At 36.6% G+C, this 25,147-nt stretch overlaps 4 protein-coding genes across 4 annotated transcripts; all 4 read right to left on the bottom strand.

The window, feature by feature from the left end:
* Positions 1 to 11,808: 11,808 nt before the first annotated feature.
* Positions 11,809 to 13,174, bottom strand: LOC115701441 (glutaredoxin). The gene is made up of 4 exons (XM_030629243.2): positions 12,736 to 13,174; positions 12,502 to 12,590; positions 12,142 to 12,240; positions 11,809 to 12,015 (listed from the first exon to the last, which is right to left on the bottom strand). Exons 1-4 carry the CDS (start codon positions 13,005 to 13,007, stop codon positions 11,933 to 11,935), a joined length of 543 nt encoding a protein of 180 aa, XP_030485103.2. The 5' UTR covers positions 13,008 to 13,174; the 3' UTR covers positions 11,809 to 11,932.
* Positions 13,175 to 14,296: 1,122 nt separating this feature from the next.
* Positions 14,297 to 18,966, bottom strand: LOC115699741 (isocitrate dehydrogenase [NADP]). Its single transcript, XM_030627277.2, has 15 exons — positions 18,635 to 18,966; positions 18,495 to 18,538; positions 18,270 to 18,379; positions 17,965 to 18,002; positions 17,689 to 17,766; positions 17,318 to 17,371; positions 17,124 to 17,225; positions 16,915 to 17,003; positions 16,733 to 16,836; positions 16,508 to 16,576; positions 16,310 to 16,425; positions 15,533 to 15,567; positions 15,306 to 15,448; positions 15,106 to 15,228; positions 14,297 to 14,499 (listed from the first exon to the last, which is right to left on the bottom strand). The coding sequence occupies exons 1-15, from the start codon at positions 18,879 to 18,881 to the stop codon at positions 14,406 to 14,408; spliced, it is 1,446 nt and encodes a 481-aa protein (XP_030483137.1). The 5' UTR covers positions 18,882 to 18,966; the 3' UTR covers positions 14,297 to 14,405.
* A 423-nt stretch (positions 18,967 to 19,389) lies between these two features.
* LOC133030584 (uncharacterized) lies at positions 19,390 to 20,710 on the bottom strand. Its single transcript, XM_061103376.1, has 4 exons — positions 20,614 to 20,710; positions 20,227 to 20,417; positions 19,993 to 20,149; positions 19,390 to 19,841 (listed from the first exon to the last, which is right to left on the bottom strand). Exons 1-4 carry the CDS (start codon positions 20,708 to 20,710, stop codon positions 19,390 to 19,392), a joined length of 897 nt encoding a protein of 298 aa, XP_060959359.1.
* Positions 20,711 to 20,798: 88 nt separating this feature from the next.
* Positions 20,799 to 21,807, bottom strand: LOC115700195 (L10-interacting MYB domain-containing protein-like). The gene is made up of 2 exons (XM_030627758.2): positions 21,676 to 21,807; positions 20,799 to 21,589 (listed from the first exon to the last, which is right to left on the bottom strand). Exons 1-2 carry the CDS (start codon positions 21,727 to 21,729, stop codon positions 20,990 to 20,992), a joined length of 654 nt encoding a protein of 217 aa, XP_030483618.2. The 5' UTR covers positions 21,730 to 21,807; the 3' UTR covers positions 20,799 to 20,989.
* Between the last annotated feature and the right edge of the window lie 3,340 nt (positions 21,808 to 25,147).

Below are 25,147 nucleotides of genomic sequence, written 5' to 3'. Positions count from 1 at the left end.
CTGACAATGGAAAGCAATTCGATTGTGAGGAATTTACTGACTTCTGCAACCAACACGGAGTAGTGAAAAGCTTCTCCGCGGTGGCCAGACCTCAAACAAACGGTCAAGCGGAAGCAGTCAATAAAATCCTGAAGGTCACCTTGAAGAAAAAACTGTTGGCCTGTAAAAACAACTGGCCTGAAGAGTTTCCTAGAGTGTTATGTGCCTACCGGACGACCCCCAGAACCACAACTGGTCACTCGCCTTTTTCAATGGCGTACGATTGTGAAGCGATGGTCCTGGTAGAAACGTTATTCCCATCCCACAGGAGAACGACTTACGATCCAGCCACGAATCAAGCTTTGCTTCAAGAGGCTTTGGATCAAGTCGAAGAACTCCGGGATGAGTCTCAAATACGGATGGCAGCTTATCAAAAGAAGGTGACCAAGTATTTTAACTCTAAGGTTAAAAATAGAAAATTTGATATTGGGGATATGGTCCTAAGAAGAGTCTTCCCAGCCACCCAGGAACCCGGAGTGGGGGTACTTGGGCCAAATTGGGAAGGACCATATGAAATCGAGGACGAAATCGGCTCAGGCACTTACAAGCTAAAAAGAATGGATGGAACCATTGTGCCAAGAGCCTGGAACGCTGATCACCTCAGAAAATATTACCAATAGCCAAAAATGTAACTTAGACTTTGTTTAAAGAGTTTGTACCGTCTAAATGTATACCTCCTCCACATGTTGAATAAAACTGAGTGCCTTAAAAACAAAGTTTCTATGCCACTCAGGGGGGTACTAGGGTATACCGCACGGACAGACAGAAAACAAACTAAGTAAAATATCCTGACCCAAAGGGCAGGTCAAAAAGAGTATGCACAAAAATAAAAAGCATAAGTATGAAAATCCTGATCCAAAGGACAGGTCAAAAAAGAGAAATATGTGCGTAAAAAAAAAGATCACATATAAATATCCTAGCCCCGAAGGGCAAGTCAAAATATATACATATGGCCCGGGGACAGGCCTTAAAAATTGTCTCCCCTTTAAATAAAAAACAGCTACATAAATGTATTGTCTCAAAGTAGCTGTATGTAAACGAATATATACAAAAAAAAAATAATAATAATAATGAGAGAAGTGGGGTGAAATCCTGGTTGTACTGGGTTAATCTCGAAGCGGCTTAATCAATACGCGGAGGGAGACGAGGTCCGATGCGTGCTTCCACCATGGCATCAAGCTTCTTCTTCTTCTCCCAAAATTTGGCGATCATCTCCTCAGGTTTGGGGTAGAAGGTAAGCTTGATATTTTGGTCATTGGTAGACCAAGCCATGAAGACTCCATCATCGAAGCGCTTAGGGCACCGACCGCAGGAAACGGGAGAAAGAAGTTCAGCTCTTTTTGCCTTTTTTGAGGCTTGTTCCTTGAAGTCCCTGAGCTCCTTCAGCTCCGCGGCTAGAGCGGCCCTGGACTCTAAGTTTGCCTGGTGAGTTTCCTCTAAGGATCTCACCTTGGCAACCATCTCGTCCAAGGCTTCCCTGGCCCCCCGGAGCTCCCGCTTGGCCTTTGCAGTGGCCTCACCTTCCGCCCTCAGCTCCTCTTGGTGCTTGGCCTCCAGCCTGTCTCTCCGCATGGCCTCATCCCGGATCATCGCCTCCGCCTGGGCTTCCCTCCGCTTAGCCTCCTCCTCATTGGCTTTGGCAGCAGCCTCCCGGCGCTCAGCAGCCTCCTGGTAAAGCTATCTCTCCGCAGTAAGGTCCTGAAGAACCTTCCTGACTTCGTTCATGTCCCCAAAATCAGACAGAACGAAGCCATGGTTGATTATGTTCTTGGAGAGGCAGCCAGCTTCAGCAGCAAGCTAAACAACAATGCAAGTGTAAGAAAGAATCTCCAAAAAAAGAATAAGGGGAAAAACAAAATCACAAAGCACTTACTACAGAGAGGGAGTGGCTGAGATCATGGACTTGGAAGATGGAGTTCAGGGAGGCACAAGTAGCGAACCGCTTAGGCGCGCACCCGGTCAGCTGAGAAGCAAACTCGCCAGTCATCTCCGCAGCAAAGGGAGCCAAGGTGGGCCCAAGGAAGCGACGGAACCAGTCCGATAAGGGGTCCAAATTTAGGTCCCACGGATCCGGGTAATCCGAGTTATTGATGGTGTCTTGCACCTCAACCCGCAGAACCCTCCTAAGGGCTTCCACCTCAGCAAACCCCCGAGAGTATTCATCCATGGCATAGTTATGCCTAGCTATCCGGAGCTCCTGCCTCGCCTCGTCTCCAGGAACCGGAGTCGGCACAATGTTGGGAGGGGCAATATGCTCTTCCATGGGAGAGACCCCACCATCAAGACCGTGGGCCGGAGTATCAGCCCTCCGAGGCCGCTTGGGCTCCTCCTGGGCAATCATTTTGCCTTTACGCTTGCGAATCAGAGCAACTTCTTGCTCTTCTTCACCTTCTTCAACTTCCTCAGGAAGAGCCCGGAGCCCTCCTGCACCTTCTTTAACTTCCTCAGAAAAGCCCCATTGCTTTTCTTGACTTTCTCCCGGCAGCACCTCCTCGTCATCCACTAAATCAATAGTGTCTGGAGGAGCGCTGGAAGAAATCTTTAGAGCAGGGGCCATCGGGGAAGAAGTAAAGGCAGGAGGAGCCTCAGGAGTGTGAACCCCAGCAAGTTCGGCCAAAATTGCGTCCATGAAAATACCTGCTACAACAAAAGAAAGCAAGTGTTAGAACATCCGTGAGAAACCACCAACACAAGATATGGCAAATAAGCTAGTCCTACCCTAACTCTCTAATTCGGCCCTAGCAAAGTTCCGAATTTTTATGCTGGCAGCATCATCTCCGAGATAGTTGTTCGAAGGCCGGAACCAGCTGGATGTAATGTAAGCTGAAGGACCTAAGGGAACGGGCTCCGGAGGACCAGAACCCATCCGAGACCGACCTAGGAAATCTCCTAAGTTTGAAAAACAAAATTCCTTCAAATGATCTCCCCACCGGGTCGAGGGCATCCTAAACCTATAAAGACGCTCGTCGAACCCTACGGGCCTAAGACTGGCATACTCGCCAACAGAAGGAACATAATGAACTACCAAAGGAGACTTACCGCCGGCTCCGGAAGTGCTGGCACCAGGAGCCCCAGTGTTCGGCTCTTGAACCAAAGGTTGTGGCCTGGGAGCCTTCTCTCCGTTGAATCCCCAATGTGAAGGGGCTTCCCGGCAATCGCTTGACTCCTTCTCTCCACCGGGCTCCCCACGCGAAGTGTCTTCCCGGAAGCTGCCTGGGCCTTAGAGTACGCCTTCTCCTGGGCCTTCCGGTAGAGATACTCCTGGTACTTCCTCTCTGTCGTGGCAATGATCTCGTCCCGGAAGGTCTTCTCCGCGACCGGCGCCCTTACATTGAGACAGATAACCCGGGAAAGGTTAGAGTCCTCCACGGATTGATGCGGAAGGATGAGTTTTGCCTTCCTGCAGTTCTCCGTAGTAACCAGACCCCCGACGTCAAGATCGGCCCGGTCATAAGAGGCAAAGGCCTGGGCTCTCCGAAGAAAGGCCTGAGTAGGCGCAGTCCGTTCATAGGGAGGAATCCTCACCCACTCAGTAAGGAGCTCCAGATGGTCCACTGCCCGGAACCCGGAGGAGAAGAAAAAACGATGGCGATACTCCTTAACGTGAGTTTGCCTATTATACGGGACCACCCCTTCGTTAGCAGGGTGGGCCCGGAACCCATAAAAACCGTCCTTAAGTTTGTCCCCCTTCTTGGGGACGGAAACAAGTTCATAAAAATACAAAATTTTCGCCGGGTGAGGAGATCCCCATCCCCGGGCGGAATAAAAAATAAATAAGCCTGAAAGCAGGTCGTATGCTTGGGGAATAAGTTGGTATGGCGCAAGGCCGACAAAAACTAAAAAATTAACAAACTAATCCTGAAGAGGAAGCATGGCCCCATCCATCAGATGCGTTTGGCTCCAAGCCCCGAAGCCGCCGTAGTTATGGTTGGGCGTCTCCGCGTCGCGAGGTGGCCGATGGTAGGTCCCTGATGTGGAAGGCTTGATTCCAGCAACCTCCACAATGTTCTCCAACTGGTGGGGACAGGTCAGGGTGGAGTAAAGCTCGGCCGCTTCCCATCCGGTCGCCCGGGACTTATACCCCTCCTGGGCAACGGGTCCCAGGGAGACCTCCTCAAGGGTAGCCATGCGCTTACCACTTTTCTTTGATGACTTTGAGCCAAAAGCAGACATTTTTCTATTCTGTAAAAAGAGTAAGATTCCAGCAGTTAGGCCTCATACCAAACCCTAAATTAAGAAAAAGGGAATGGGGGTCCCCTAACCGCTGGAAAGAGGCCCCCTCCGGACACGTGTCACACAGAAACCCTGGAAGGATTCCCTGGACAAGAGTCGGGTGCAATAAATTCACAAAAGACGGCTTTACGCGTTAAAGAAAACAGAAAGGAAAAAGTATGTCCTATGCCTTAAGCAACCATTATACGAAGAACGTATGGCCTTATACAAAAAAAATATATACAATAACAACAGAGGCGTGACAATAGCAATCCGATCACTAGAGCAGTAAACTCAAACAGACTGTATGAAGGATTTAAACACTTGCATACCCAGAAACTTTGAATGCAAACCCAGAAAAGAACAAACAGATAAGTAATAGCATGCCATTCAATAAAGTAAAGGGTGCAAAGAACTTACGATGAAGTGTTGAAACTGGGGGTCTTGCTGAGAGTTGAGTAAAGACAAGAAGGACTGGTAGCAACGAGCGAAGAAGAACTGGGAAAATCGCAAAGTGTTTAAAGGCCTTGTTTTAGGTCTGAGAATTTTCTCTCTAGGAAATTTGAGCAAATTTGGCAAGAAATGGGAAGTAACCAAAATGAAGAAAAGGTGGTGGCTTTTATAGGCAAAAATGCATGAGGAACAGGCGTCATCACCTACCAATCGAACGGTGGGGGAAGCACACGATTCAAATGCTCAAAGATCAACGGACCAGATCGATTTACAATAAAGGCAGTGGAAACGCTTGAGTATCCGTCTGACACCATTAATGCACCGTATCAATCAATGGGCGCGAAGCGAATCGACCCCTACAAAAAGTGAATCGCTGCATTAAAAGCCATCATTAAATACAACCTCTCGCGCTCAAATCTCGTGCCAAGAAACTGAGGAGCCAACCGGAGGCACTTGAGCAAGCCTTGTTTCATTTTTCAAATAAACAAGGCTTGGGGGTAAATGTTGCCCCTGATTTTGCCCAATATACGTGGACCAACCAGATAAGGACACGTGGATCAAGCAATTCACAATATTTGCTAAGTCTTTATGCCATAGGGTAACGTCCGGGACGTAGCCCCCGGAGAGGGCACATGGAACTCTATATGCTCCTGGAAGCTCATATAACGCTAAGGCATCTCTGCGAGGTGTCAGGCTTCTCCTGAGTAATCAAGTCGCATTAAATGCCGCATGGGAGGAAGCGTGTTGGGACTGTTACACGCAATAAAGTCTGACGGCACAACCTCCAACCAGCAGCGACACAGTAATGATCATTTAAGTCTAGCGACGACTACACTGTGAAGAGTCACGTCAATCAAAAGGCAAAAAGGACATTCCACATAAAAACCCTACAGCACCTAGGGATTTGACCATGCATTACCCATGGTATATTCATTGGGAATACCCAACTTTATGGATACTTACAGATACACTTGTAAGGACAATTCTAGGGATTACCCCACTAAAAACACTATAAATACCCCCTCAAAGCTCATTAAATGGGATCGAGAATCTTGGGCTGCATATGAGCAAGTAGAGTAAATACTCACCAAGAACATTCTCTGTATTTATAAGGGTGAAATTCTCCCAAATATATTCTTTGTATTAAAGACATCCATAAATAACAAAGACTCGTGGACTAAGGCTCATTAACGCCCCAACCACGTAAAAATCCTTCTCTCATTTTCTTACAGCTCAGTAATTTTATGATATTTTATTAGTTGCCGAAAAACTCGGTCAACACTTACAAAACAAAAATAAGCTAAATAATGTACATAAATGTTCGTTGTTTTTTTGAATGAAAGAAAATTTATTCAATTGTTATACTTATATTAGACAAAAACGAAATCGTACAAATCTCACAAATAAACAAATGACAAACCACACCATTACAATAAAGGAGTAACACAAGAATCACATTAGGGTCATGACCTCATCAACAAACCACACAAACTCAATTTGTGCCTTTGAAAAATCTTACAAATAAGCAGTGAAGCTTTGAACTGTCTCGACGACACTACACGAGTGGATACATAGCTAGGAATAGACCAAACAAAACACAAACTAAAGGGCAGAGTCCAAGGTGCTAAACAAATAAATAAAAATAAGCCTAAACATGAATCCAAACAAAGAGTAAACCAAACAAACAAAACAAACTTTGTTCAAACAAACTAAACAAATTGAAAATAAGACAACAAAAGAAGGGTATGTACGTAATTGGAAGAGCATCATTGCAACAAAACCTCACCACCTCGACTGAAGGAGAACCCTAAGGCCAAATCCATCCGCAATTCAAAAGAAAGTTGACCAAGATTGGCCAAGTAAAGTCTAAATAACAAAACAATTGCCAAGTTACTTTCCAAAAATGACAAAGCAATTGTTAAGAGAGGAATTATATGTATTAAGACAACTTGACTTGATGATAGAGTGTCAAAGTGGTTAAAACATTTTAGTGTAACTGTGATGGTTTGTGATTGAAAAACCAGCCAATTAGTTGGTTATAGTCTCACTAGGTATGCTTACAAGTGTGTTAGTTAAGTTAGTTGCCTTGTTAGTTAGTTTAGTTTTTTTTTTTTAAAAAAAAAAGGTAGTTAGTTAGTTTAGTTAGTGGTTTTGGCTCTATGCACTAGGACCACTTAAGTATAAATTTACTAAACTAGCTTATCCTAGAGACTAATAATTTGAGTTCATTCTTGTAATTACTGATTATGAGAGAGAGAGAAGGAGGGTTGTTAATGATAATTTGTGTTTCTGATCAAGTTAATCCCATTGGTGAAGTTTTGTAAGGAGTTAAACTCCATTATTTTGTGCTCATTAACAATCCACAAGCTCTCTCTCTCTCTCTCTCTCTCTCTCTCTCTCTCTCTCTCTCTCTCTCTCTCTCTCTCTCTCTCTCTCTCTCTCTCTCTCTCTCTCTCTCTCTCATTGTACAAATTGAACAATCAATAAAGACTCTCTCTCTCTCTCGCTCTCTCTCTCTCTCTCTCTCTCTCACATTGTACAAATTGAACAATCAATAAAGATAAGTTTTTCTCTCATTTTAGTGCATTTAATTTTGTTCAGAATTGTTATTATAGTTTCTTGTTTGCATTGTTGAGTTTTTAATTGGATTTTATTATTGAATTATGGTGATTATGATCACAATAATTAGTATCAGAGCCTTAGGCCATTGATCCAAGATTGAAGAACCTGTTATCCACACTATCAAGAACTCAACCAAGATAGATTTAGCTAAGTTTGAAATGGACAAATTCAATGGCTCCAACGATTTAAGTCTCTGGAGAATCAAGATGAAAGCACTGTTAGTGCACCAGGGAATTGTAGAAGCAATTGATGAAAAATTGCTTGATGGATTGAAGGATGAGAAGATCAAGAGAGACACAGAAACAAAGACTCACAGTGCAATTCTTTTGAGCCTTAGAGATGAGGTATTGAGGGAGGTATCTAATGAAGAAACTGCTCTGGGATTGTAGAGAAAGTTGGCTGCAATCTACTTCAAGAAGTCCTTGGCTAACAAGTTGAATCTGAAGAAGAAGCTCTACACCCTAAGAATGGATAGCTCGAAGGAACTCAGAAAACATTTAGATGACTTCAATAGGATTGTTCTTGATCTGAACAATATTGGAGTAAAAGTGAAAGAAGAAGATTAAGCAATTATTTTGCTCAGTTCATTACCAAAGGTAAATGAACATTTTGTGGATACCATTCTTTATGGTAAAGAAACCTTGACAATGGTTGAAGTCAAGGCTACACTGAACTCAAAAGAGATTCAGAAAAGATCATAAGATGGAGCTGACATCAATGGTGAAGGGCTTTATGTTAAAGGAATATATGTAAAGAAAAATCAAAAATGAAGCAAAAACAACCATGGGAAGAACACCAATCATCAGTCAAAAACCAAGAACATAAATATTATAGGGAAGACTTGCTAATACTATAAGAAGGAGGGTCATTTCAAAGATGATTGTACTTTATTACAAAAGAAATTGGCCATAGAAAGAAAGAAAAAAGAGAGGCAGATTTGCCAATGATAGTTACGAGTCTAATGGAGTGCTTACTGTGTCAAGCATTGACTCATATGGTGATTGGATCCTTGATTCTGGTTGCTATTTTCATATGACACCCTGCAAAGAAATGTTATGTCAGTATGAAGTTAAGCCTAGAGGAACTGTGTTGTTGGGAAATAACAAAGCTTGTCAAATTCAAGGAATTGGATCTATTATGATCCAATTGGATGATGGTACTGTGAAAACCATCAGAGAAGTCAAATTTACTTTCTATTGGAATGTTTGATAAGAATGGCATGTTTGTTAAGGTGAATAATGGAGTATTGACAGTAACAAAAGGTTCAAAGATTGCCTTAGAAGGAAGATTGTACAATGGTCTTTATTATTTCGATGGAAAGACCATTCAAGGCAATACATTCCCTGTAGTAAGTCAAGATGAAACTAACATGATCAAACTATGGCATATCAAACTTGGCCATGTTAGTGAAAGAGGATTCCTGGAGTTGAACAAGCAAGGGTTGTTTAAGAAAGGGTCAAGTGGAAAACTAAATTTCTGTGAGGAATGTGTAATTGGTAAGGCTTGCAGATTGAAGTTCAACAAAAGTCAACACACAAGAAAACAAACTTGCATACATACACTCAAACTTGAGGGGTGCCTCAAGAGTTGAAACACTAGGAGGAGAAAGATACTTTCTCAACATAGTTGATGATTTTACAAGAAAGGTTTGGGTGTTCCTGTTGAAAAACAAAAATCACTCCTTGGAGACCTTTGTCAACTGGAAGAAGCTAATTATGAATCAAACAGACTACAAGATCAAGAATTTGAGGACTGACAATGGCCTTGAATTTTTCTTAAAGGAATTCCACCAATACTATGTTGAACAAGGTATTACAAGGCACAACACATTAAGGGATACACCATAACAAAATGGACTAGCTGAACGAATGAACATATCTCTTGGAAAGAGTAAGATGCATGCTGCAAGGTGCTCATTTGGAGAGACATTCTTGGGGAGAAGCTGTCAAGATATCATGATATCTCATAAACAGATGCCCTTCAGTAGCACTCAATTTCAAAACACCACAAGAAGCTTGCACTGGTAAGCCTCCTAGTTATGAGCATTTAAAGATTTTTGGTTGTACTGTATATGCTCATATCAGACAGGACAAGTTGCAACCAATGGCACTTAAGTGCATGTTCTTAGGATACCCTGATGATGTGAAAGGGTACAAGTTATGGTGTCTAGAACCTAGTCATAAGAAGTGCAGAATAAGTAGAGATGTTGTGTTTAGAGAGGACCAGATGGCCACGAAAAGTGACTCTTAAAGTGCTGCCAGACCTCAAACAGATGGGACTGAGAAGCTGAATCTTGAGATGAATTCACAAATCAAGGTGACTCAAGTTTAGAAACAAATGGGACGTACTAGCTTCAAGGAAGCTATCAGTGTAAAGTTTGGAAAAGAATGGGCAAAATCCATAGATGAAGAAATGAGCTCCTTGATAGAGAACAAGACCTGGAAGGTTGTGAAGAAGCCAAAAAACCAGAAACTAGTGAGATGCAAATGGATCTTCAGACATAAAGATGGCATACCAGGAGTTGAACAAACTAGATTTAAAGCAAGGCTAGTTGCTAAGGGATACACTCAAAAGGAAGGGATAGACTACACTGACATTTTCCTTCCAGTAGTCAAGCAAGCATCCATAAGGGCCATCATGTCCATAGCTGCAAGATTCAACCTTGAAGTTGAACAATTGGAATGGGAAACTAAAAGAAAATATACACATGACACAACCAGAAGGGTTTGAGAATGGTGACCCCAATCAGGTTTGTCTTTCGTTGAAATCCCTTTATGGCCTAAAGAAAGCACTTAGACAATGAAACATTTGCTTTGATGTATTTATGACAAAAATTAGCTACACCAAGAGTAGTTATGATCCTTATGTCTATTTTAACAGATAGATTCATCTATTACTATATGTAGATGACATCTTGATTGTTGGAAAGACAAAGCAGAAATTGAAGCACTCAAAGCAAAGTTAAAAGAAAGATTTGAGATGAAGGATCTAAGTGCAGCTAAGAGAATTTTAGGAATGGACATAATCAGGGAGAGGCCTAGTTATATCAAACTGTCCCAGAAAAGTTATCTCAAGAAGATACTTGAGAAATTTGGAATGGAGGATGCCAAACCAGTAATTGTCCCTTTGGCACAACATTTCAGATTGACACAAAATCAAACACCTCATACAGATGAGAAAAGAAAGAACATGGAGAAGGCCACATATATAAGCTGTGTTGGAAGCCTCGCGTATGCAATGGTCTGCACAAGACCTGACCTTGCATACTCAATGAGCATTGTAAGTAGATTTCTAACTGATCCAGGCAATGAACACTGGTCAGCTCTAAAATGGATAATGAGGTATGTAAAAGGAACTTTAGACACTGGAATAGAATTCAATTCATAGACAAATTTAGAAGAAGAAGTGACATGGTATATTGATTCAGACTATGTTGGTAGCATAGACACCAGGAGGTCACTCACAGGTTATGTGTTCACATTTTTAGGTGGTTGCATAAGCTGGAAATCCAACCTGCAGAAAGTTGTAATTCTGTCCTCCATTGAAGCAGAGTACATGGCTGCAACAGAAGCCATAAAAGAAGCCATATGGTTGAAGGGGTTGGCTAAGGAGTTTGGTCTTTATATAGATGGAATCACAATGTACTGTGATAACCAAAGTGTCCTACATCCTATGAAGAATCCCATGTTCTATGAGAGGTCTAAACACATAGTCATCAAGCTACATTTCATAAGGGACATCATAGCTAAAAAGGAAGTGTTTGTTAAGAAGGTGCACACTTATGAGAATCCTACTGACCTGTTCACCAAGAGTGTCGCCACACTAATTGACTGGTTTAATAATCAAGGTGGATTTGTAATGGTTTGTGATTGAAAAACCAGCTCGTTAGTTAGTTATAGTCTCATAGGTATGCTAACAAGTGTGTTAGTTATGTTAGTTGTATAGTTAGTTAGTTTAATTAATGGTTTTCGCTCTATGCACTCGGACCACTTAAATATAAATAGACTAAACTAGCTTATCGACTAATGCTTTGGGTTCATTCTTGTAATTGACTCTGAGACAGAGAGAGAAGGAAGGTAACTTGTGTTTCTGATCAAGATAATCCCATTTGTGAGATTTTCTGAGGAGTTAAACTCTAACAATCCACAAGCTCTCTCTCGGTCATTCATTGTATAAATTAAACAACCAATAAAGATAAGTTTTTCTCTCATATTGGTACATTGAATTCTGTCCAGAATTGTTCTTATAGTTTCTTATTTGCATTGTTCAGTTTTTAATTGGCTTTTATTCTTGCATAATGGTGATTGTGATCACAACAGTATCAGAGTTATTTGTGGGGTCAAAGGTAAGCTAGCTTAATAGTGTTCTTTTCTAAGCCAAGAGGGTCAATTACATATAAATCCAAAAGCAACGAAATCAGATTCCATACAGTGGGTGCAACAAGAAAAAAAATCAAACAGTATGAATATCAACCACTGAAAATTCTAATCCACCAATAAACTCCAGTTTTTATTTCAAATGGCCAAAGAAAGTTCTTTAACACAAGTATATACGATAAAATAAACCCCTTAAAATTTACTCAACAGATTTGAGTAACTCAGCTTCTTTACGAGGAAGAGCTTTTAGCGATAGCACCAGCTTCAGTCAGCAAAGGGACCAGTTTCCCCTGCTTGTTCAAGGCTTTTGTGTCTACAACAAAACAATAAAATACAGCAAAATCAAATTCAAGAACAGCCCAAAATATGCGTGTGTGTATAAATATATATATATAGATAGATATTTCTCATATATAAATTTTTGAAAAGCAAAGCTTACCATCACATCCACCGATGTGGTTTCCACCAATGAACACATTGGGCACAGTACGCTGTCCAGTCCACTCAGCCAGAGCTGATTGAATCTGAGCTCCATCACCTTTAAAATACCACCAAACCAACACAGATTATCTTAAAAGAAAAACAATAGCCAGTAGTGAAATTTCAGACACATTATCCGAACTTTATACGTCTACTGATCCAATATGAGATATTTGTTTTTTAATCAAACCCCAGAATTCACAATAGCAAAGTTTAGAATCAAATATCCTAGGCTTAAAAAACAATCACAAAATTGACCTCTAGAATCACAAATTAAAATTAAAAGAACAAGAAATTGAAAGAAAAAAAAAATACTAACTCTCATTGTCCAATTCAATGGCTTTGAAAGTGGCTCCCAATTGAGTTAAAAGCTGCTTCACGGTCACGCAAAACGGACAATACGACTTGCTGCAAACCATAACCACACAAAAACCATTTTTAATGTTATTTTTTTCCAGATTAGACATAAAATTTGTGTGTCATAATATAATATAAATTGAAAACAGAGCAGGAATCCTTTGAAAAGAAAAAGAAATAAAAATAACGAAAGAACCTGAAGACGACAACTGGATTGGATGAAACAAGTTCCTTAGCTTTAGCCAACGCCATTTTTCTTTGATCTTTTTTTTTTTCTTTCTTTCTTTTTTGATCTTTAGGACCCCTATTTATTCTACTTTTCTTGCGTCTGTAAGTACTTCGGTTGGACCGAGTGATTGTCGGCTCTGAAGTTCGGAAGAAACGATCAGAGCCGTCCATCATCAGTAGACAAATGCTGTCCGCAAGCTTTTCGTTTTGGGCCTGCCCTTTTTCTTTATCTGGACCCATCTTAACTTTTTGGCCCAAATGGTGTATTCGGTGAATCGGTGTGGCAAACTGTGAAAATTACTTTTCTTTTGGATAAATGTGTGTAATTTCCATTCAAGGCGAACTGCTAAAAGCATTAGAAAGCCATACCACACACTGAGATTGATCCAAGGATTTGGCAAAAAGAAAAATAGGAGAAGTTGAAGAATACCTTCTTGTTTTATACAATAATTAAATTTATTTTTAAATAAAATTTAATTTAAATATATCTCATTTTATGAGTATTGTACTCAAATTATCCTCACACACATAATTTCAAATATGATAGATTTGTATTCTTTGTAGATAGATGTGTAGGTTTGTGAAAAAGTTGAGACAAAATTTTAATTAGAAAAAAATAAAAACTATCGGTGAAGTGATAGGTTAATATTAGTAAAATGATTAAAAAAGAGATAAACATAATAAATTTGAAAAAAAAAAAAGGTAAAAATTAAAGACATCAAGTTAAAAGATGTATGTAGTACAATTTCCTCAAAAAAAAAAAAAATTAGTAGTTTATCCATGGAATGGGGCAGTGTGGCACTAGAAATCGAGATAAGTTTAAGAATACTTCTTTTTTAAATCTATTAATCAAAAATATCCTTATATTAAATTTCATTAAAATGCACCTACTTTCATGAATTGGTTATCTCATATAGTCTCACCCTCGACTTAAAGTTAACACATAATTTACATCAATTTAAGGTATATATTAAAAACATCATCTATAAAAATAGATAAATCTTAAAAAATATAAAAATTAAAATAAAAATTAAAGCAATTAAAGTAAAATGAGTATAGAATATAATTTGCTCTTGAAAATCTCTTATTACAATCTCATATTAGATCAATGGATCAAATTTGATTTTAAAAAATAAATCCAACCTACATTTAGTAATTATGTTTCATTTGTGGCAATATACATACTATTAATTATAATTTATATATATATAAAAAAAAAAACATATTTTCTTGCAATACTCAGGTTAAATCATTTGAGCACATTAGAATTAGAATTAGAAACTGCTTCCCATTTCTCCAATGCAATTAGAAGATTCATATCGTTTCGTGTTTGACAATTATCGCTAACCATAACTTGATTATTTTTTATGGTTTTTTTTTTTGGAGAGAGATTATTTTGATGTTAAACCAGTGTCGAGTCACAACTCACAAGTAACAACATTATTCCACTAGAGTATGTATTATCAAAAAAGAAAGACGAATAAATGTGGGGAAGATAACTTTGCCAAAAAAAAATGTGGGGAAGATAATGCCGAGCAAATTTGTTTATGAAATTAAAAACTCTAAAAATGAACCACCTTTATGCAACCAAAGTCCAATTATTATGACATGAATCATAATTCCTCAAAAAGATACTACTCAGACTACTGCAGGTTCTTTAAGTTTTGCTACAAGATTCTGGGCTACTGCATCGATAAATTCTTCAGTGTTCAAGTAAAACTCCCTGGTTACTCTGCATACACACACATATAATAAATATACATATAAGCATGAAGCATGTCATTTATTGGGCTTTTAGCATAAATACCTTATGGAGCGTTTGGTATGGGGTTAGACTTGGTGGGAACGAGAATACCAAACTCAACCCATATTTTTTAAAATTTTAATGACCAAGGAGTTTATGTTTCCAATGGTCCCACTTTGTGAGTTTAATCGATGATAATATTAAACGTCCTTCCAACACTTGAGTTTCATATTTCCTTAATTTTAAAAAGGAGCAATTAAGTCCTTTTAGTTAACCTTTTCACAACTTTTTCAGTTTTTTAATGAATGTTTTTATATTATTCAATGCAATATGATGTGTAAGTAGTTGAAGATGTATAGCATCTAAACATTTTCTAAATTATCTATCAAAAAAAGTTTTCATAAATTTTGTTAAAAGTTAACTAAAAAGACTTAATTGCTATTATTTTTAAAACTCAAGTACTTGGTTGCTTAAAGAAATTCAACTGAATTTCCAAACAGAGAATATCTCAGGAACATTTATGCTAGAAATCCTTGGACAATTAAAAGTTTAATCAAGCAGATTAAGAGATGGTGAATTGAAGGTCCCACTTACTTGGGTCCATGGGTCAAAATGGCAAGATCCTTGGTCATTTTCCCTGCTTCCACAGTGTCAATGCAGGAAGCCTCCAACTTGTGAGCAAAATCCAGCAATCTGTCATTGTTATCTAATTTGGCCCTGAAATCAGTCCAAATTTTTAGATGTGTCAGGTTCTCGATTGTGCTGACATGTTTTACTAAGGCAACAAAGAGTACCTATGCTGTAGTCCTCGTGTCCAGGCAAATATTGAAGCAATACTATTTGTACTGGTTTCTTGTCCCTTCTGATGTAGCCGGAAATGCCGAGTGACAGTCCCATGAGCTGCCTCAGCTTCTAATGTCTTACCGTCAGAGGATAACTGCACAACTACTTGTTATGACTTTGTGTGATATAAAGAAAAGTAAGATATCAAGGGTGACACAATAGTGGATATAGTACAAACCAGTACAGAAGTCATGAGGCCCAGAGAGCCAAATCCTGCAAATTATACAAAAAAAACAAGCTTTTAGACATGGGGACCACAACCTAATATTTGATCTTGTTGGAAATATTGTGAATATTTTAACAAAATATATAAGTGTCTTAGTGTGTGTGAGTTGGAAAGAGTCCCACATGGGATATGAACTCTCATTGACAAGGGTATAAAGAGTGCAACTTTGGCATTTGGGTTTGGGCCCCAAGGGGTACCCAGTTTTGTGCGAATGGGTGAGGACACACACACTTGACCCACCACACACGCGCGCGCGCCGTCCGTCCGAGCCGGGTTGGGTTGGGTTGGTTGGACACAATATTATTTTTTACAGAAAAATTATTTAATAAAATAATTATTTTTTATTTATTAATTTAATTAAGAAACGTGTTTAATTACTTAGTCCGATACAGTGCAACGACTGGGCTGTTTTATCCTGGGGACGACCGGCAATTTCCGACTGCTTGCACACTCCTGGGCAGTGCCGCGAACGTCTTAAAGAGAGCGACTTAGTCCGCGACTCAACCCAGAATTCTTCATTCGGTAATATCGTTCCTCTTTTATTTTGCTACCAGTTTATTCAACAGATCTCCATATTAAGTCCATTACTGATGTCCCTAGGTTTCTAATAGTTTTCCTGTCATTTTATTTTCAACTTTACAGTTATCTGTTTATAAATAACTCTGCCAGACAAGAAATAGTTTAGCAAAGTATTTATTATTGATCTATAAGTCGGTAATGATATAGTACCTTGTGCAAGTAGATCACTCTGTACATCACCATCATAATTTTTACATGCCCAAACATATCCACCTTCACTTTTAAGTGCATAAGCCACCATGTCATCAATTAGCCGGTGCTCATACCTGAATAACAGACTTGTCAGGGCTGTTAAGTAATATCTGAGCATTAGTTGATAAGAATACTTTCACCAAGTATGATACAAACCATATCGAATGCTCTTCAAACTTATGCTTCCAGTTCTCTTCGTATACCTCCTGGAATATGTCCTTAAACCTGTATAATTTAAAAGACTACAATATGTGTACGCATAATCTTCACAACGTGGATTAATGTTCATAGATTACAACAGAAAATCTAAAGCATCAGGCATAAATACATACTTAAAAAATAAAATGAACTAGAGAGAGAGAGAGATAGAAAGAGATCTACCTGCCGTCATATTTTTTGAGAATTGTATTTTTGGTGCTCAAGTATAAAGGCCACTTCTTTGCAAATGCATAGGACATAGATGACTCGGCAAAAGCTCGAATAGACTGAAAAATTACACACGGTTTTCTATAATTGTCAATACGTATTTGTGGAAGCTGATTTTAATTTTGACTTTTATATACCTCATCCACATTATACATGGCAAGCGCTATCCCTGGACCTTTGAAATTATAGACATCAAGTTCCACTGGTGCACCCCCATCATCGGGAACTAAAATATAGATATGAAAGACAACTTGATGAGAAAAAATAACTAGGAACAGATGAGAAATAGAGTGCAGATTGATTATTTAATATAAAATCAGTTTCTAGGTTTGTACAACCAGCTTACCAAATACCATTTTAAGCTTTCCTGGTCCTTCAATGACTGCATCAGTGGCACGATACTGATCACCAAAGGCATGCCTACCAATACATATGGCTTTCTTCCAACCTGAAATTTAAGAAACACGGTTCTAAGCAGTACTATGCGGTAATTCACATGAATTTACCCCATTAATGAATGCAACAAGAGCAATGAATTACCAGGAACAATTCTTGGAATGTTCTTACAGAGGATTGGTTCACGAAAAACAGTACCTGCAAAAAGTATAACAGTTTCCACTGTGAGAAAAATATCAAACATGAAAGTTTAAAAATGAAAACAACAATCTAACAATGATGTCGAAAATCAGATAACTTTTCACTAATTAACATAAAGTTATAAACAGTAGCCATTTTGCTGTCATTACTTGAACAAAATTTGACGTTACTACATTCACATAAAAGAAATTAGAAGGGTAAAAAACATAAAGCACATTATCTTCCAATTCCAAAAGAATGTAATAAAGCTAGCCAAACCTTTAAATGAATAAATCATTACACAAATGCTCTTGAGTCATATATTAAAGACATACCATTTAAGATGTTTCTAATCGTGCCATTGGGACTCCTCCACATTGATTTTAGCCCAAATTCCTTGACTCTGGTTTCATCTTCAAAGAACAAAACAGCATAGACAAGTTTTACTCTCTTCACATAAATTTCCCATAGAAAGTCTTAACTAAATGAAAGGCTATCAACTAGTTCCATAATACAAAAATAATATGATTTTTGAGTATTCATAAATCTTCTGTTGAGGTGCATATAATATAATCATTAAAAATGAAGATCTTAGAAGAAGACACACTAACCAGGTGTTATCGTAGCACATTTCACAGCAACGTTGTATCTGCAGCACAATAAAGATGGCAATGAACTAATGTTAGTTAGAAAAAATAAAAACCACTTTAGATATGGTTCCTCTGTTCTTGGAATCCTAACAATTAATCAGCATTGACCATTGGTATTAGTCGATGAAATACTAAAATTTATTCTACGAAAATTATACTTCTATATAAGTTCCAGTACAAGAAAGCCATACCACGAGAAAGAACCCTTTAACAGAATTGAGCACCATATGTGAAGCATGAGATTCTTTTGTGTATAAATAACTTACTTAAGAGTAGCTTCAGCACTCTCCACTGTAACTCTGTCATCAGTAGCATCACGGTTCAATACTCCTAAATCATAGTATTTTATATCCAAATCTAGATAAGGAAATATAAGCTGCAATCACAATAAAGAAGAAGAAGAAAAAGAAAAAGTCATCAAATTATAATTCTTCTACGAAATTCTAATTCAAGAAGAAAAACAGAAATTGACATCGAATAGAAGCTCGTACTTTGTCTTTTATCATTGTCCATATAATTCTCGTCATCTCATCACCTGATTTTTTTGAAGAAAGAAATTACATCAATAAAACTTTCAGAAATTGATATATATATATATATATATATATGTATACAACTTATGAGAACTAACCGTCCATTTCAACAATAGGATTCTGGACTTGAATTCGATCATTTCCCGACGAGGAAGCGTAACATCGAAGCGAAGCGGGAGCAAAACTGGCGGAGAAAGTAACACGGTTGGGCAGAGAGAGTCCATTGAAGAGCGGTGAGGTTGAAGTGGAGAAAAAGATAGGGTTTGCGAGGGTTTTAGAAGAAGAAGAAGAAGAAATCATGGTGGCGCCAGCAATGGCAGATAATCGGAGTTTGGCTCTAAGCATTTGAGCTTATAGTGTGTTGTCCGTACGTTACGGGGACCCTTTGGTTTAGTTAGTGGGCACTTTCGTTTAGGCTGTTCAGCTTTAGAGGGAGTTTAGCGCTTGTATCTTTGTGTAGCATTATGTTGTCTTTGTGAGAAAAAGGCTATTTGAGTGTTTGGTAAATATAATTTTAAAACAACTGTGAGTTTAAAAAGTTTTATATAAGTGTTTGGTAAACTAAATGATTATATAGTTGTCAAATATACAATGACCAAAATAGGTATCATATGTATTTATTCAAATAAATTCATACATATTAACATATATTTATAATTTTTTTTTTATTTTATTGAAAATAATAATAATTTTTTTATAATATTTAATTTTTGTATATATAATAAAATAATTAGTAGACATTTAAAAATAATTAAAAAATCAACATAAATATTATCTATTAAATAATTTTAGATTATTACAAATTTTGCTCATAACAATCAATTTAATTTGACAAAATATATATGAATATATTTTAATTATGTCCCATTAAACTTGCAGCAATCATATCTCTGATATTGTCCATTTCATTTAAATTTGAAGTTGTAATGGTCTCATCTTCATCTTCAATATTCGTTTGATTATTTGCACAATAATCTGGATTGTCTCTAATTTTCTCAAAATGTCGATCACGTTTTGCATGCCTTCGAATGTAATTATGCAAGGCCATTGATGCAATCACTATTTTTACTTGCTTCTGGTATGGATAACTAGGCATATCTCTTAATATTTTCCATCTCTTCTTCCATACTCCAAAAGTTCTTTCAATAACACTTCGAAGAGAAGAATGTGCCTGGTTGAATACCTCTTTATAGCCAGTAGGTTTGCTACCTCGTTGAAATTGTGGAAGATGGTATCTTTGGCCTTTATATGGTCCTAAAAAACCTGTAATTTGTGGGTATCCCGCGTCTACTAAATAATATTTTCCTGTCAAATAAAATATAAAAACATAATTAAAAAATTATAAAACTTTAATAATTTATAAATGTGTTTAGATGGCAACCTTGGGGAGGTTTTGGAAAATTTGAAGTTGAACTACGTAAAGCTGAATAAAAAATTCTTGTATCATGAGCAGAACCTTCCCACCCGGCATATGCATATATAAATTGCATATCAAAATTACATACTGCCATGACATTCTGAGTTGGTACCCCTTTTCTACCAACAAACGGTACTTGATCTTCAGGAGGAATTACGGCATTCACATGTACACCGTCTATTGCGCCAATACAATTCTAAAAAAAGAACACTAAATTATAAAAATATACTATAGCTAGAAAAAAAAAATGTATAATTTTAAAGTATGACTTACCTTAAAATGAGGCATGTATCTAGAATCTCTCAATATCTCTTCAGGAACATCTTTAAAGTCTGGGTCTGGAGGTTTTAATACATCTACACTCATATGACATAAAACATCTAAAACCTTATTGAAATATCGACTAACTGTCTCGCCTGAGTGCTGGAATCGCTCTTGTGTCAACCGGTTTCCAGCACCGTGACCTAATGTAAATAAAAACATGCCTAATATTTCAAGAGCACACATTCTCTTCGAACCCTTAAATCCATAATTAGCTTCCAATTCATTGCATAATTTAATGAAAACACCCTTCTCCATCCTAAACATTCTATGACATCTACTTTCATTTCCTTGTAATATTTCCATCAACCACATATGACCGCTGAGAAGAATTCATACAAGGAGTCTTTTCAATGTATGTTGTATAATAATGTTGAACTAGATATGTAGCTAGATACGCCGATTGTAACTCAATCTCCTCATCAGTGTCTGCCATTATTTCTAATTTAAAATTATCCTGTAAATATTAAAGAGTATATGAAATACATATGAAATAGCCATAAAGTCTTTATAGCAAATGCAAGTTAAAAAAAATAATAAAGCATATTCATACTAGTGATAACACCAAGTCTGAAGAACAAATACAATTAAAGAAAAAACATAACAAACATATATTAAAGTCTTGAGAGCAATACGATTAAAGAAATAACATAACAAAAATATATTAAAGTCATTACACAAAGTTTAGAAAATAAAGGCTACTATTCTGAACGATTTAAGCATTATAATTATATTCCAGAGTATACTCATTCTTGAGCCAAGTAAGCATTAACTCAGGTTCTTCCAATGAAGCAAACATCTCTCTCTTCTCTTTCATGATAAACAAGCGCGTTGCAAATAAATACAAGCTGCTCCCTTTCTCGATTTCAGGCAAAGAATTTAACATTTTCATAACTTCGGCAATACTATTCTCTTTTCTAGCTATTTCAATATTTCTACTTCTTGTCTCCACGGCATCAGCAAGGCGACCAATTTGTTCAAATATCATTACGGGCCCTGTCTTCTTCATTTTTCCTTTTCCATTTTTCATTTTTTTATTTTGTTTCTCAAGTGGCTCAGTTGTTCTCTTGCTAGTTTTCTCTTTAGAAAATCTATCAATATTAGGCATCTCTATATCATCATCACTACTCTCAAGTTGTTCATGTAAGGTTTCAGTATCATTAAAAGGCTTTTCAGACTCAGATGGAATTATTCCAGATGAAGGTGTCCAAGCATACTCTCCTGTAGCAACAGTGTTCATAAAAATCTTATCTAATTTTTCCTCTACTTCTGGTTCAATTCCCCGAATGCGAAACTTTGCAGCATCGGGATGAGTCTACAAAAGAAAGTTTGTTAATTAAATGTACCATTCATAAAAAAGTCTTTTAGTTCATATAAATATTTAACAAGATTATAATGTACCTGTAATTTACTATTCCACCAATCTTCAGTTGCATCAATTGTATTCTTTTGCATACTCCATCCTAAACCAGTTTCTTTTCCCTTGAGTTGCTTCCAAAGCTTCCATTCATTTTTCAATCCATCCCATTTATTTTTTAGTGGGCTCTAGTGTAATCTCTTTCGGCTTGCTTTTTTCATATTTGTAATCAAGTTTAGATATCCAATTTTATCTAAATAAGTAGTAGGACGATGTCCATCCTCAACCTCTTTGATACAGAATTCCAAGAAAAAATTCACACTCTCAGAATTCTATATTGCTTTACCTCGTGGTACTGCTACATCACCTTTAGTACAAATATTTTTTTCTTTCTCCATCTAATTAAATTAAAATAATAAGTTTTATTAAGAAGTAAAAAGTAAAATAATGAGTCATAAAGCTAAAGAGTAATCCAACACGAAAAACACATAATAATTATGATGATAGCCTCATCATCATTCTATTCTATTTGGGTACTTAAAATTTTTATCATAAAGTAGAATTTTAAAGTGAGACCAAAGTAATGTAAACACTGATTTTCTAATATTTATATGTATATAATATATATATATGTTCTTGCATAGTTTTTTGTTAGTACTCTCATCAAAATATAGTACCAGTACTATAATTAACTAGTTATTATATAGATATGAGTAATACTATGATGCCAAGAGTTAAGGTCAGTCTATCTAGTTTACAGTAGTGGTAAGCTTAATTACCTTGATTATATATATATTATTTTTATATAGTTCTGATTTGATCTGTCTTTTTATATATAATTTTCAACATACACACATATATAAGACTAAGGTTTACTATTGACTTATTTATCTCTCTCTCTCACTTTCTCATCATATTGTAGAAAGAGAAAGTAAAAGTAAGGCTTGCCGATACATATATAGATATAGAATATGGGTATTTGGGGTTTAGGCTTTTAAAGCTTTACATTTTTCAGTTTCATGGCATACTAATAAAGAGTAAAGTTGTGATTTTTATTCTACTTTATTTTTCTTGGAAGAATAAAAAATGACCTATTTTGATGAGGTTCAAGACCTACAAAATCCTTCAATGGTTCTTGATACCTTGTTCTGTGAGGAAGAAGATTTTGAAGATGAGTTTGAGGAAAAAGAAGAAGAAGAAGAGAGTAAGAACTGTGATAATGGGTGTGAGAAAAAGTAACAATTTTTTTCCATTGGTTTTGCTAGAAAATGATTTATTTTGGAAAAGTGATGAACTTTCTTCTTTGATAACTAAAGAGGAACAAACCCATTTTTGTTACAGTGATCTAAGCTTAGATGAATCATTAATGGAGGTGAGCGTCTTCTTCTCTCTATCATTCCTGATAAGTATCTAATCTTTTACTTAATGCCAAAATGGTTCTATCATTTTCTAATGTTAAAGTTGGTTTTTTTTTTTGTCACTTTGACATTAGATTCAAGATTTCTGGGCTATCAATATTATCTACTACAACAATAATGAGATTGAACCATTTAATACAGTAGAGTACCATTTGAATGTATTAAAATTCATTGAGGTACACATCTAATCACATGACTTTATTTGTTATTTTTGAATTATTACTATTCACGGTTTTGCTTCTTTTTTATTAAACATAAATGTTGTGAACTTATTGTAATGATATAGGAAGCCCAGTTGAACCTATCGATGCATCATTTTACAGTGAACATTTTATCATCTAAAATGATAATCACATAAAAGAAATTGAAAAGAAAGAAATTGGTTCGATTGAAAAGAAAAATCAAAAAATATTTCTATGGCATTCAAAGGAAAAGTTAAGAGATAAACCTTAATTGTGCAGAGTTATTGATGACGGTGTTGGCAAACGGCGGTGCGAGTGATCGGGGAAGGAGAAGATTCCTGCGATTGAACTTGAGGAGCCGCAATATACAATATGTCTGGGTTGATTTTACGATTGAAAAAAACCCTCAATAAAATGATAGTTTTTTAATTTAAATGAGGGTAATTGGGTCAACTAAAAAATTCATTAAACCCAAATTTCAGCTTCCCGTAAAAGCTAAAATCTAAAAGTTGGTGTGTGCCAACTTTAACTAAAAGCCACAATTTTAGCTTAAATTTTAAAATAAGCTATTTTTTATATTTTACCAAACACTTTTTAAGCAACAACTTTTTCAAAAAGCACTTTCAACTTTTTAAAAAGCTATTCCAAACGGGCCAGCCACTTTAGAATGAGTTGTTTCTCACTGACTCGACTGTCCGCTTTGGACTCAACTCGGCTTTAATATTGGACTCTTAACTCAACTCGGCTTTAATATTGGACTCTTAACCCAGCTCGGCTACTTCTCATCGTATTGTGTTCGTGTCATATTTTATGTGATACGCTTTTATATTAAGTGTCAAGCGTATCGATCCGTTTTTTAACTCGTGTCTAATTATCTCAACCCTAATCCGACCCGTAAAAAATCGTGTCGTGTTTGTGTCGACTTACTGTGACCCGTTTTACTATTATTGAAGCTAGAATTATGGAGAAAAATAGTAGTTTTAATTTCTATTAGAAAATTTATATATATATAGTTTGTTATATATCTAATAAAAATTAAAAAAAAATTAAAATATTTTTAATTTCATGTTAAAAAAATTAAAATTAAAATTTTTTAACTTAACATTGAATCATTAAATATATATTTTTATATAATTATATTATTATTATTCATTTTTTATTTTATTATATTTAAAAAAAATCGTGTCAAATGTGTCACATTCGTGTTAAGCGGGTTGCATCGTGTTTGACCCGTTTTTATTTCGTGTCAAGTCGTGTCGATCCGTTTTCGACCCGCGTCTAATTTTCCCGACCCTAACCCGTAAAATTCGTGTCGTGTTCATGTTCATGTACCGTGTCGAAACCCGTTTTCCACCCTTACTTGGCTACATACGTATTGTCTATGACTCTATTTGTTAAAATAAGGCTATAATTAGGGTTGTACATCAGTCAGTTTGGGCGGTTTATCCTATATTTTTTCTAACCTAATCTGAAGTTTGGGTTGCTAAAATTTAAGTGCAATCTGCCAATTTTTTTTAAAAAAAAATTGTAAATCAACCAACGGTTTGGACGGTTTGGTCGGGTTAACCCGCTCAAACCGGCCAATTTTTTTTTTTTTGTGGTTTCAAAGTCAATAAAAATTAAAAAGATAAATTAAAAATATCAAATTCCACCAAAGCACATCACAATATATATAACTTTGAAACTAACAATTAAGTATATAACTTTATATTATTATATATGGGAAATTTGATAATCCATGCTAAAAAATTAGACATGGTGTTTAATTATCCCCAATTATAACACATAAAAAAAATATACCTATGTTTCAATTTTCTTCCAAAAATACCCCCATCATTTCAATTCCCCCCCATCTCTCTAACTTCCCTCTCTCTCCTCTCTCTCTCTCTTCCTTTCTCGGTTCAAACTCACCTAAC

This window comes from Cannabis sativa, chromosome 8 (assembly GCF_029168945.1).
Source record: "Cannabis sativa cultivar Pink pepper isolate KNU-18-1 chromosome 8, ASM2916894v1, whole genome shotgun sequence".
Classification (NCBI taxonomy): Eukaryota; Viridiplantae; Streptophyta; class Magnoliopsida; order Rosales; family Cannabaceae; genus Cannabis; species Cannabis sativa.
The sequence above is the reverse complement of the archived record's forward strand: the minus strand, read 5'-3'. Positions and strand labels throughout refer to the sequence as shown.

Excerpts from the sequence above, each read along its gene's own strand:
- LOC115700195 (XM_030627758.2), bottom strand. The coding sequence starts at position 21,729 with ATGCAAAAGAATACAATTGATGCAACTGAAGATTGGTGGAATAGTAAA. Across the intron at positions 21,590-21,675 it reads GGTGGAATAGTAAATTACAG|ACTCATCCCGATGCTGCAAA; the intron begins GTACATTATAAT and ends TTTCTTTTGTAG.
- LOC133030584 (XM_061103376.1), bottom strand. The coding sequence starts at position 20,710 with ATGGCAGACACTGATGAGGAGATTGAGTTACAATCGGCGTATCTAGCT. Across the intron at positions 20,418-20,613 it reads ATACATTGAAAAGACTCCTT|GTCACGGTGCTGGAAACCGG; the intron begins GTATGAATTCTT and ends TATTTACATTAG. Across the intron at positions 20,150-20,226 it reads GATACATGCCTCATTTTAAG|AATTGTATTGGCGCAATAGA; the intron begins GTAAGTCATACT and ends TTCTTTTTTTAG.
- LOC115701441 (XM_030629243.2), bottom strand. The coding sequence starts at position 13,007 with ATGGGTCCAGATAAAGAAAAAGGGCAGGCCCAAAACGAAAAGCTTGCG. Across the intron at positions 12,591-12,735 it reads AATCCAGTTGTCGTCTTCAG|CAAGTCGTATTGTCCGTTTT; the intron begins GTTCTTTCGTTA and ends TATGGTTTGCAG. Across the intron at positions 12,241-12,501 it reads CATTGAATTGGACAATGAGA|GTGATGGAGCTCAGATTCAA; the intron begins GTTAGTATTTTT and ends GGTATTTTAAAG.
- LOC115699741 (XM_030627277.2), bottom strand. The coding sequence starts at position 18,881 with ATGCTTAGAGCCAAACTCCGATTATCTGCCATTGCTGGCGCCACCATG. Across the intron at positions 18,380-18,494 it reads GGACAATGATAAAAGACAAA|CTTATATTTCCTTATCTAGA; the intron begins GTACGAGCTTCT and ends TTGTGATTGCAG. Across the intron at positions 16,837-16,914 it reads CCATGTATAATGTGGATGAG|TCTATTCGAGCTTTTGCCGA; the intron begins GTATATAAAAGT and ends GTAATTTTTCAG.